General features: G+C 41.1%; 3 protein-coding genes across 16 annotated transcripts in view; 2 read left to right on the top strand and 1 right to left on the bottom strand.

The window, feature by feature from the left end:
- Positions 1–3,510, top strand: part of RXFP1 (relaxin family peptide receptor 1) — a 78,398-nt gene extending 74,888 nt beyond the window's left edge. For all 12 annotated transcript variants that reach the window (XM_024106217.3, XM_065597897.1, XM_065597895.1 and 9 more), the window contains 3 exons: positions 461–871; positions 1,858–2,076; positions 2,284–3,510. In XM_024106217.3, coding sequence (XP_023961985.1) covers positions 461–871; positions 1,858–2,076; positions 2,284–2,585 — 932 coding nt within the window. In that variant the 3' untranslated portion in view covers positions 2,586–3,510. The remainder of the gene's footprint in view (positions 1–460; positions 872–1,857; positions 2,077–2,283) is intronic.
- Positions 3,306–6,729, bottom strand: C5H4orf46 (chromosome 5 C4orf46 homolog). The gene is made up of 2 exons (XM_005299303.4): positions 6,456–6,729; positions 3,306–5,306 (listed from the first exon to the last, which is right to left on the bottom strand). The coding sequence occupies exons 1-2, from the start codon at positions 6,597–6,599 to the stop codon at positions 5,151–5,153; spliced, it is 300 nt and encodes a 99-aa protein (XP_005299360.2). The 5' UTR covers positions 6,600–6,729; the 3' UTR covers positions 3,306–5,150.
- Positions 6,730–6,996: 267 nt separating this feature from the next.
- ETFDH (electron transfer flavoprotein dehydrogenase) overlaps positions 6,997–12,788 on the top strand; it is a 49,580-nt gene continuing 43,788 nt past the window's right edge. The window contains exon 1 of one of the 3 annotated variants that reach the window (XM_005299304.5): positions 6,997–7,546. In XM_005299304.5, coding sequence (XP_005299361.2) covers positions 7,513–7,546 — 34 coding nt within the window. In that variant the 5' untranslated portion in view covers positions 6,997–7,512. The remainder of the gene's footprint in view (positions 7,547–12,788) is intronic. The other 2 variants (XM_065597899.1, XM_005299305.4) reach the window with 2 other exon arrangements.

A 12,788-nucleotide genomic window follows, 5' to 3' on the forward strand; every position in this document is an offset into this window, starting at 1 on the left:
ATAGGATCATAGCTTGGGCAAATCAAAACCAAATTTCTGTAACACTAGCAAAGACACTTCTACTCAATGTGAACACTTTGCATACCAAGTTTCAGTGTTCTAGACATTTTGGAAGTAGAACTGTTCATAAAAAAGTTCAAGAAATATTTTGTAATGAGAAATGTATATTATTTTTATTCATGCTTTATCACAACTGTTTTTTGCATGAACTTAAAAGAAAAATCACCTTAGGGCAGAGAGCAAGAATGAAAATATGTCAGTCCAAATGGTGAAAATGTCAGAAAGGCAGCAGTCACTAAAAACCAGTTAGAATTGAGAATTTTGTAACCTTATTTATAGTTGCTGGTAGAACTTTAAGTATATTATTAAAATATATATATATTGTAAAATAAAGGACAATTCAGATATATAAACCAAATTATTCCCTATTTATTCATGTTCTTAAATGTTATTTCTACAGGTGCTGACTGTCTGATGGGAATATATTTATTTGTGATTGGAGTCTTTGATGTTAAATATCGTGGAGAATACAACAAGCATGCTCAGTTGTGGATGGACAGTATCCACTGCCAATTGGTGGGCTCATTGGCTATTCTGTCCACAGAGGTGTCAGTTTTACTGTTGACTTACCTGACTTTGGAAAAATATATATGCATAGTTTACCCTTTTAGGTGTTTGAAGCCAGGAAAATGCAGGACAATTTCCATTTTGATTCTCATCTGGGTTATTGGCTTTGTGGTTGCTTTTATTCCACTGAGCCACAAGGAATTTTTCAGCAACTACTATGGCACCAATGGGGTCTGTTTTCCTCTTCATTCAGAACAGGCAGAAAGTACAGGAGGCCAGATTTATTCTGTTGTTATTTTTTTAGGTAAGTATGTTATGTTTCTTCCTTTACATATGTTCGCTGGAGCTACAGGGGGAGCCCAACTTTCAAACGAAGATGGCAGCCTTACTAGGCTGCCCAAATCCCATATTTGGATGCTCTGATTAGTATATAAATGCCCACTTTATGCACTTAAGTACAACGATCGGCACCCAAGAATTAGATTTGAACACCTTATTTACTCATGTTTGAAAATGGGCCTTCCTTGAAAGTATGAGACCCATGAATTTATTAAAATATTTTAAAAATATTTACTTTTAAAATCTCAGTATTATACACAAGTTTACTCATTTACTGCTTAGTTTGATGATGGTGTGATGACCAGTCATGGCCAGTGAGTTGGAGCATGTGCTAATCAGGGATTGAGCCCCCAACCTTTGCCTGTCTAGGCCACATCTTTCTAGGGTTGAAAGGATGGTCTAGTGGACTGTGCACTGCACTAGGGCTTAGGAGATCTAGAGTCAGTTCCTGGTTCAGTCGCAGACTGCCTGTGAGACCTTGAGCAAGTCAATTAATCTGTCTTGTGCCTCGATAAGCCATCTGTAAAATGGGGATAATATTAACGTGAGAGGGTTGTTGTAAGCATAAAATTCATTAGTAGTTAGCAGGTGCTCAGATACTACAGGGATTAGGGGTTGTAATGTATCTGGGTAGATGATTGTCAGTAAAGCAATGCTGAAACCAAAGAACACAGACCTACAAGATGCACAACCTGATTTAGATGGCAAATGTTCACTATTTAGTGATAATTAACAAATATACTATAAGTAAGGGGGCATTAACCTCAATGTCCTATATAAAGTCTGACTCAAGTTCTACCTACCTATCTAAATTCCAGTTGTACTAGTAGTTTGGATAAAAGATTCTCCTTTGCTACCTGCCCTATAACTTCCCCAATTTGCCAGTAAGCTGCATGCCTGGAAATAATCATTCATGTCTTAAATCACTAACATCCCTCAACTTCTTAACAGGTGTAAACTTGGCAGCTTTTATCATCATTGTGTTTTCCTATGGAAGTATGTTTTACAGTGTTCACCAAACAGCCATCACAGCAACTGAAATCCGGAATCATATTAAAAAAGAGATGACCCTTGCAAAACGGTTTTTCTTCATTGTTTTCACTGATGCATTATGCTGGATTCCCATCTTTATTTTGAAATTGCTTTCTTTACTTCAAGTAGAAATACCAGGTATGTTTTTTGTTTCTTTTCTAGATACAAATTTCAGTTAAATGGCTTGTGTGAAAGTCAGCTAGAAAAAGAAAGCTAACGTGCTAACACTGTGAAGATATCAGTTAATATTTATACACTACTTTTAACACAAAGTATTATATACTAATACAATGTTATTGAGTACATACACTTTTGAATATTTAAATTTCTTTTTTCCTCTTAAAGGTACTATAACTTCCTGGGTGGTGATTTTTATACTGCCCATAAATAGTGCTTTGAATCCTCTCCTCTACACTCTGACCACACGACCTTTCAAAGAAATGATTCATCAGGTTTGGTATAATTACAAACAAGGAAGATCCATAGGAAGCAAAAGCAGTCAGAAAACATATGGCCCATCATTTATCTGGGTAGAGATGTGGCCAATGCAAGAGATCACACCAGAGTTAACAAAGCCTGCAATTTATACAGACTCCTCTGAAACATCAGTAACCACGCATTCCACAAGATTGAATTCATACAGATAAATGTTTTGAATAGTCACAGTAAAATTTGCACAGTCATCTTTGATGTAGACTCACTGTTTTATAGCAGTAAGGAAAAAGCTGTAACACGGATTCGCATCAGTGATGGCCAAGAAGTCAAATTAGAAAAAGACAACAGCGAGTGAACTTAACAGTACATACATTTTTGAAGAGCCTTAGGGAGTAGTAGCCATAGGAAAAAAATATTTATGCGAATAAAATTCTACTAACAATCCAATTTTTTTTTTTCATTTTGGGACTGGGCAGATAAAGTCAAAAAGGTTAAAGCTGTCACTTTGTATCTTTCTAAATTCTAAAATGTAATTCATATGCAGTCTATTGTTAGAGGACCAGATTGCTAGTGATATAAAAGTTAACTATGAATGGCTATGCAGCTTCCTAAACTTTAGTCAGTTGCAGTATTTTTCTGAAGAGTTACTCATAAGTCAGGCATGGGGCACTGGACACCAATTACAATGCTTCAGATTTATGAATACTTTAAAAAGGTACAACGTTGAGCTAAGTTTTGGGGGATCCCAACTGGAGCAATCAGGCAGATTCTCCATATGTGTGTGTCAGATTTTTATAAAAAAAGACACTTTTTGATATTATGAAATAAAGGGATACTGGATAAGGAGACTTTCAGTAACTGGCTTGTAGCCAGCTGAGTTCCCAAGATAACACAGCTGGAGGAAATGCTCTTCTGCATTTACACTTTGAAGCTTTATTTAAAAAAAGCAAAAAGATGTTTTTAATGTTTGCACTCAACTTCTTAAAAGATACAAGAAGTAAAATATAGTGTGACTCACACTTTACTGTTTACAAAACTTTGAAATATGTTAGAATCAAATACAGAACAGATGTGTATCATGTTTCCGCTACTGTATATATTGATTTATTTGGAATAAAGATTTACCTGCTGATCAAACTGACTGTTTTCCCCTTGATGAAAATAGTAAACACACCATATTTCATTTTACATCCTCACTTGATACTCTGGATCATGCAGAATGTCTGCAACATTAACTCTCCTTTACTCCACTTTGAGAACATCAAGTTGATTAGCTAAATAATCAAGGAACAGTAAGAGAACATGTATTACTTACAGCCTTCTCTACGCTTTGACGGATGGGAGGAAGGAAGAAACAAGCTGCCATAATTAGCTGGTCAATATTTGTTCTAATGTCTTTTATTCTTTAGGTTAAAAAAAATAATTAGATTTTCTTGGGGTGGGAGACACCTAGAAATAGGGATCAATGACTACTCAGTCATGGCACACCACTACATTTTTCTATAGCTTCCCAACTCATTTCAGTGCTGCTATTTCATATGTTTCTGGGTACAGTAGCTATGATCCAAATATTTACCACCAATTAAAAATATTTTAGATAGTAGATCCTTGTTTACAATGGTATGCCAGATTATAGGGTTTGAATCACAAACCTACCAGTTCAATAAATGGGAGGAAATGCAGAACAAGTTCTAATACAGCCTATTATCTCAAAGATTACAGAAAACAGAGAATTAGCACAGATACTATTGAAACTGAAATGTATATGTCAAATAGCAACTCAACCTTTTAATACACAATACAGCTGAGTTTCTATCGTAAGAAAAATATGATCTAAGCACACAATAAGGCACTTTAAATACAGTTTAGTAACCAAAATACATAAAAATATCAGGTGTAGAAGGGTTTGCAGTGATCAAATAATCTGTAAAAATGCAACTATGTAGAAAAGTATTGAAAAACTGGCTAAGATGATTGTCAGTGTAGGGAGGGAGCTGGGCTACAGTCTTAAAAATGAGAGACCAAGTTCTAGACTCAGTTATATCTATATTAATACCTGTTAAATGGCAGAGTAAGGATGGAGTTTATACAGGTATAAGTGAGGGCAGAAAGTTTCACCAGGAGTCTCGTTTGATTAACAAGATTTTAAAAAGACTTATTTTGGCAGTGACAAGCTTATATACATTCCTGAAGGACAGGGGGGGTAACAAAAATATAGCTGTCTGCAAGTGATTACACCACTTGGGGAATTCTTCATTTACAGAATCACAGTGGTCAATTAGAGAGGTATCAGATATTTCCCTATGTATAGTATCTGAACACAAGTGTAACATTAATAATTTCATTTAGTACATTTCATTTGTACTTGATAATCAATAGAACTGCAAGGAAACCAACAGTTTAAAAATCCAAATTTGGTCCCTCTTCCCAAGCCAAACTAAAACAGTCTATTCTATTATTCAACAGATTCTGAATGATGTTCATGCATGCACCAGTATCAACAGGCATTTCTCCATAGAAACAGCTTGTGCACAGAACAAAACATTTCCTTGAAGGTGGGTAGTTGATGAAAAGCCCTGTTAAGCCATCAAGAAAAAAAGCACAAAAAAGTTGTTAAAGTCTTCATTTATACAGACGTTCCTTAACCCAGCACGGCCGAGAGCCAAGTCCTGTCATTACAAGACAAGGGTAACAAAATGAAAATGCTGTGGGATGATTCAGCTTCAGCTTGCCCAGGTACCCTCTTCAGATTTCCTCCTGTGTGTGTTTGCACAGTGTCAGTCACTGGGTTTCAGAGATTCATACCCTTCCTTCAGAAGATCCCGCCACGTTTTAAGAAATCGGGCATTTTCTGAACATTTAGTTGCGAGTTCTTCTACCTGGGCTGACACAGCAGATGTTGCCTCAAGGATCTTAGTTAGCGAGAACGCAGCCTGCAGCAAGAACATAAGAACAACCATGCTGGGTTAGACCAATGGTCCATCTAGCCCAGTATCCTATTTTCCAACAGTGGTCAATGCCAGGTGTTTCAGAGGGAGTGAACAGAACAGGCAATTATTGAGTGATCCATCCATTGCCCACTCCCAGATTCTAGCAATCAGAGGCTAGGGACACTCCAAGCGTAGGGTTGCATCCCAGACCACCCTAGCTACTAGCTCAGGGGTAGGCAACCTGCGGCACGCGTGCCAAAGGCGGCATGTGAGCTGATTTTCAGGGGCACTCACACTGCCTGGGTCCTGAACACCGGTCCGGGGGGCTCTGCATTTTAATTTAATTTTAAATGAAGCTTCTTAAACATTTTAAAACCCGTATTTACTTTATATACAACAATAGTTTAGTTATATATTATAGACTTATAGAAAGAGACCTTCTAAAAACGTTAAAATGTATTACTGGCACGCAAAAACCTTAAATTAGAGTGAATAAATGAAGATTCAGCACACCACTTCTGAAAAGTTGCCGACCCCTGTACTAGCAATTGGTGGACCTGTCCTCCATGAAAGTATCCAATTCTTTCTTGAACCCTATTATAGTTTTGGCAACAACAGGGCCGGCTCTAGGCACCAGCTTACCAAGCAGGTGCTTGGGGCGGCCACTTGGGAGGGGGGGGTAGTACGTCCAGCTGTTCGGCGGCAATTCGGCGGACGGTCTCTCACTCCTGCTCGGAGCGAAGGACCTCCCGCCGAATTGCTGCCGCAGATCACGATCGCTTTTTTTTTTTTTTTTTGGCTGCTTGGGGTGGCCAAAACCCTGGAGCCAGCCCTGGGCACTAGACACACAGGGGGTGTTCAGAGATACAGGGAGGGGGTGCAGCCGGTCTGGAGTTTGCGTCGTGTTCCTGGAAGGCCAGTTACTGGGCTGGACTTCCCCGTGCTCTGACCAAGTCAGGGCTACAAGGCAGGTTCTTTAATCAGCCCTTGTCTACAAAGGTATGAGCAGAAGTCTGATGCCTTCCCCGCCCCGCAAACAATCATATTCCGGTTTAAGGGCTAACGGGGCCACCACGCGCTGCGAGGCCGGACGCTCCCCAGCTGGCCGGGCGCTGGGCAGAGCCGGGCCGGCTCCGCACGGGGGAGACTCACGTCATCGATCTGCATCTCCACCTCCTCCAGCAACTCCCGCGGGTCAGTGAGCTGCTCCAGCGGCCGCGCCCCGCTGCTGCCGCTCCGGCTTCTCCTGGGCCCGGCGCCGGGGGAGACGGGCTGCACCGGCCCCGCCTCGGCCATGGTCCCTGCCTCGGGCTCGGAACGGCCAGCAGCAAAACGATCGCTCGAAATCAACCGGTTTTGCAGCGCGCGCGAAACTCATTAGCCCCGCCCCCTACCCGAGGGGCGGAGTCGGAGCCTGCGACGACCCCGCCCCCTCCGTGGTAGGGTCGGTGATCCATGAGAGCGTATCCCCGCCCCCTCCGCATAGACCACCCCAACTTCCGTTCTGCTGGGGCAGGAAGGGGCTCGGTAATGTGGTCCGCAATATCCGGACACACAGTACAGCTCCACTTGAACTCCTACTCCCAGCATGCAGTGCGGCACTCTCAAGAGAACACAGATTAGACCATTGATAGGCGCAAAGCATGCTGGGAGGGATGGTTTTCTCCTGCCGCAATGCATGCCGGAAACAGACGTCCTCCCGGCCTGCGGCCGTCAGGCAACTAGCTATGGCGGCCATGGATTCCATTATACAGCTCCGCCTTCTCGTATCCCGGGAATTTTGTTTAATTATGGGATAATAAAGAAATTACTTTTCTCCGGCCACCCTGGGCTAGCGCATGCGCCGTACTGCACACTTCCCTATCAGGGAACATCGGTGGTTAGCGCCCCTCTTCCCGCAGGGCATTCTGGGAGCGGTAGTAGTCCCCGCTCCGCGGGGAGGGAACTCCGTCTCCCGGCAGGTAGCCCGGCGCGCAGGCGCACTGGGGTGGGGACGGGGTGGCAAGAGCTGCGGGTGTGCAGTGTGTGTAGCGAATGCAATTGGCAGCGGCTGTGTGTGGCGTCGCAGCGCCAGGCTGACCCGAAGCTCCAGAGCGCTTTAGGGGGGCGGGGTGAGCCTAGCGGGTAGGGGGCTGGAGGCAGCGTTCGCCCCCGTTCCAGTCCCTGAGGGGAGGCTGCCCTGTCCCCGGGGGGCGCCCAAGCAGGCACCATGCCGCTCCCTCTCTGCACGCTCTCCAGCCAAGGTAAAGTGGGGCGTCGCTCGTGGGCACCTTGCTGGTCCGTGGGGCTAGTGGGCTGCAGGCTGACTCTCGGGTGGTGGTTGAAAATCCTCCTCTGCCCTGTTAACTTGCTACCACGATTCCTTGCTCGTGGGAAGGAGCCCGCCTCCCCCAGTGTGTGTGTGCGGGAATAGCAATGGGGTTAGGACAGGGGAGTGAAAGTGACAAGCTAGGGGGCCTGTCCAGTATCAAGTCTGATTGTGGGCCGTGCCCACCGCACACGGCTGCCCCTCCCCTGGTCTTTACAGCGAGACACAAAACTGGAGCAAAGGTCATTGCCTTGTGACTCTTACAAAACATATATTTGAACACGAATCAGCCGTGTTGTGATCCCCCTTGCTTGTGCTTGATGTGTGAGGTAGTGATTTAACTTAGTTAGAACGGAAAGGACACTACCCCACAGTACTGGCCAGAATAACAATTGTTGTTAGTTCATTTACCTCATTTGACTGTGTATTCAGTTCACAATTTCTCCCTGTTGAAGTCATTGCAGTGCTGTTCGTGTCCACCCATGCAGAACTCATTGCAGGATCAGGGTCTTGCAAGGTCAGATCTTAATTTTGTAGACTTTGATCCTACAGGCACATACACATACATACATGTGAGCACTTTACATCAGATAAAACACACTAGTAACTGTTCCTAAATGAGAGTCCAATCTGGGGAACATTAATTCATATAACTTTACTCACATGAATAAAATTGCATAATTGTGTGCAGGACTTGACCCATATGTGTATCTATTTTATTGGTGTGTTATGTGCTGTAAAGTACTTACATTTTTTTTAAGTGATGGCTTCCCAGTGTTGTCATACATGGATAATAGGAGAAAATAACACAGTTACTTTTCCATCTTTGCTCCATCATTTAAATAACGAACATGGAAATAATCCCCTTGTTAGCGGTTAGCAAAGAGTTTCATACGGATACAAGTTCCTTCACTTTTTAAAAGGTTTGCAAAAATTCCAGACTTACGAGTGTTATGAGTGAAGTACCAAGTCACTGAGGCCCCAATCCTGCAATGACTTCTATACAGGAAGGTAATTTGAGTCTGCTCATTTGCCTGTGCAGGATTGAGACCTAAAAGATCCTTAACAAATGTATTCTAATTATCTTAGTTTCATATAACTTTAGTCAAGTAGGAATCTTATCATAGCTCTCTCAAATACTAAATGAAGGTTGCATGTTTTAAGGAATGTACCTGCAATTGTTTCTGCAATTATGAAATATGTTCTAGTCTGCAATACATTACTAATTGTATGATTCTCTGTTTTAAAGTAAATACTGCTTGATACTCTCACTCCTAAATCTGAGGCAGTTAATTGTGACATCTGGATTGTCTATTTAAGTTAGTATGACTTAAGCTACATAAATAATATTTGTTGTCTATGTACATTACACTGTTCCAAGAGATTGCACCCTGGAGTGTGGAGATATAAAGGTTATATTGGTCTGCATTTGGGATGGGTGCATTATTCACAAGTGCCAGTAAAAAAATTGTTCTTCACTATCTTGGATATATTGCTCATGCTACTTTGAAGAAATACCTTATAAATGTTCAAAGCATTTTAGAAAACAAGTGATACTATTTAAGTTCTTTCTTCATCTGTAAAGTTAGGCTGAGGGATTTGGGGGGTGGGAGTCTGGTGAGGGAGAGAGGATTCTTAGTTTGTGATGATATGACACAGGTCTTTCAAGTTCATCTGGCTTATGAGCTGTGACACTTTACAAATTAATATATATTTATATGAAGATATGGGAGCATAAGATAGTGTTTGAAATTCTAGGGCATTTATAGATGTAAAAATCTATTCCAAGCTCAGCCTGATTAAACTATTGAGATAGCAGTTTTTCATGGTATAACAAGCAAATCTTCCTCCTTTCTCTATCCCCTCCAATCTCCAACTCCTTTCCTCCTCATCTCCCCCTCCAGCTCCCATGATGTTGAATGGTTACATGAATCTGGGTAGTTAAACTAATACACTTTGGGTATTTCAAGTCCCCTCTTATGCATTTAGCCTGAAAGAAACTAACTTGACCTGCCTGATTCTGTAGTCCTCACAGGCAAAAGTGCCATTGGCTTTATGACCCAGAACATGATTGGGTCCATAATTCCTTTTATTTCCATTATGTTCAAAATGACCCAATGTTAGATTATTATTTTTTTTTAATTTAGAGTAAGACCAGGTAAATCAACTTTTAATATTCTGAATCTTTTGAACCAGGACAAGGTACTATTCTTTCACTTTTGCACGCTCCTATATTTATTCATTCATGTTACATTTACCAATTCGTCTGCATAGTGGTGAGGGGAAAATAGTCATCAGGTTATACTCCACATTATTACTTGTGAAAAGGGGAAATTATCTTTATAGTAAGTATGTGATATAATAGTCTCTCTAAAGTATTTTTTTAAGTATTGAAAACTTACATTTGGGGTATTTGCTTCTGACCATCATCAGGATTTGGTTGTGCTTGAGTAATGTTTAGGAAGCACAGTTGACGGTTGACTGTATGTGTAAATCTTACTTTTGAAACAAAGTATACTTTAACCAATCGGATATGCATCCGAAGAAGTGGGCTGTAGTCCACGAAAGCTTATGCTCTAATAAATTTGTTAGTCTCTAAGGTGCCACAAGTACTCCTGTTCTTTTAACCAATCTAAATTTTTACTGTTGACATGAAGTTTTGTTCAGGCCCACAGCCAAGGACTAGCTGCCCATCTAGCATTCACTAACATATGTTCAGGTACAGTATGAAGCAAACTTACATACACATTGAAGGTATTTTAAATTTTTGTAACCCTTTTTTGTTTGTATGTTGATGTTTACTATAAATCTTTGGAAGTTTGAAATTGAATGTTTTCTTACGATATGTTTTTCTCTTGTATGTGCATACTATTTTTGTTAGCTCTAGGACTTTTTGGTTGTGGGTTCTGTGAGGATTTTTTTAATCATAGAGATGAAGATCACCAAAGCATTTGTTTGGCCTAAAAAGAACACAAAAGGAATTATATGTTCTATTAGTTGTACTTTGAGTTGGTGAGGAAAGTTGCCTAGCCCATCCCTGTACTTTGGCTAGTTTTTCAGAGTTAAGACTTCCTTGAGTTCTAACTTAGCTCAACTTTCTTTTTCCTTTTAAGGACTAAGCAACTAATATTGTTTGTCCTTACTCGATAAGCTAGTTGACAGAGAAATTCTATGGCTTTTTTTCTATTATTTTAACTTATGTTTTTTTATTCTTCTACTGGGTTATGTTTTAGTGTCTGAGCTACAGCAAAACTAGTCACATCTGTATATTGTACGTTTTTAAAAATCCAAGTTTAGTGACCAAAATTAGGGATGGCAAAAGCAGGGTCCATTATGGAATACTACATACAAGAATAAATCCTGATTTTGATGCTCATATATTATGATGGTCATCATAATTATCATGTGCCTATTATGCCTCTGGAGTTTGGGGCAGTGACGAAGCTCCTTCACTCCTGTCTGTTTCTGGCAAGTCTTTCAATGGTTCCCCAGCTGTGCCCCAGGTTTTTCAGCTCGGCTTCCACAGCTCTTGGCCATGTTGTTTTTGGGTGGCCTCATTTTCGCTTGCCTTCAGGTGTCCATCTTATTGCTACTCTGGTGATGGAATCAGTTTCCATCCGAAGCACATGACCAATCCTTCTTCAACGCTTCCTGGCAATGATGGTGCTCAGATATTCTTGGTTGCACTGTGTCAATAGATCTTGGTTTGAGATTGTTCTGGGCCAAAAGATACAGAGGATTTTTCTGAGGCAGGTTGTATGTAACGAAGACAGTTTGGGCAGGTCATACTTTCTCATTCCCCAGCATTCTGCACTATAAAGTAGTGTTGAAAGTATGCAGCTCTGATAAATGTTGAGTTTGGTTTTGATGTTGTATTTTGATGATTTCCAGACTGTATTTAAGCTCCTGAAGGTGTTCCTGGCTTTATTGATTTTGTTTTGGATGTCCTGGCTTGTTCCACCGTCCTGGCTGATGGTGCTACCCAAGTATGTGAATGTTTCTACATTGTTGAGAACATAATCCTCTCTCCTTACTGGTGCCAATAAGGCATTATTAAAGATCACGATAGCTGTCTTATTGCGATTGATTGTCAGTCCAATTTGCTGGCTGAATGCGTTGAGTCGAGTTGTTGTTTCTTTGTATATGGTGTTGGGTATGTGATAGGAGCATGACATCATCTGCAAAGTCCAGGTTTCAAAAGATGAGAAGAGTCTCCATTTAATGCCTCTTGGCATGTCTTCTTTTGTATGCCGCATCACCCAGTCAGTGGCAATGTTGAAGAGGATTGCAGACATGACACACCCCTGACATACTCCTGTTTTGACTTCAAAGCTTCACTGTGGTCAACACTGCATGTAAAGTTGAAATAGAAGCTTTTGATGACAATTATACAGAAAGGAATTCCATATGCCCACAGAATGTGCCATAGGCTGGTCCTGTGAATGCTATCAAAAGCCTTCTCAAAGTCTATGAAATTTATGTAAAGTTGCCGTTGCCATTCTAAGCACTGTTCTATTATGTTTCGTAGAGTGAAGATCTGGTCTGTGCATCCATGCCCTTTCTGAAAACTAGCTTGCTCTTTTCTGAGAATGCTATCAACTACCTCTGATATACGCTGGACTATGATCTTACATAATAATTTGCTTGGCACAGATAAATGTGTTATACCATGCCAGTTATTACAATCACAGAGTTCCTTTCTTTGATATCTTCACTATGACCGCATTGGTCCACTCATCTGGCACTTTTTCCCTTTCCCAGACTGATGTAAATAGAGCAGGATAGATGCTGCTAATTTAGGATTTACCTTGAACAATTCTGCATTCAAGTTATCCTTGCCAGAAGCTTTCCCATTTTTTAAGGATTTGATGGCTTGAATGATCTCTTCCTTAGTTGGGCTGTCTGTGTTGATATCAAGATCTTCTTCTGCCTCCTAGATGTTTGCTTCCTCTTTAGGTGGCTCCCTGTTCAGCAATTCTTTGAAATGCTCTGTCCGGCGCATTTCTTGTTCTTTTTCAGTTGTTAGTAGGTGTCCTTGTTTGTTCTTGGAGAGTGTTTGTTGGTGTCTGCCGTTTACCACTGATAAGCCACGTCATTTTGTAGATGGTTCCTTGTTCACCACAAGCAGCTGTATCCTCTGCTTGTGTTGCCAGATTATCAATATAATGATGTTTGTC

Source organism: Chrysemys picta, chromosome 5 (genome assembly GCF_011386835.1).
Source record: "Chrysemys picta bellii isolate R12L10 chromosome 5, ASM1138683v2, whole genome shotgun sequence".
NCBI lineage: Eukaryota > Metazoa > Chordata > Testudines > Emydidae > Chrysemys > Chrysemys picta.

Bases quoted from the DNA above. Each gene is read 5' to 3' on its own strand.
- C5H4orf46 (XM_005299303.4), bottom strand. From the start codon at position 6,599: ATGGCCGAGGCGGGGCCGGTGCAGCCCGTCTCCCCCGGCGCCGGGCCC. The intron at 5,307-6,455 runs GTGAGTCTCCCC...TTCTTGCTGCAG, and splicing joins TGGAGATGCAGATCGATGAC to GCTGCGTTCTCGCTAACTAA.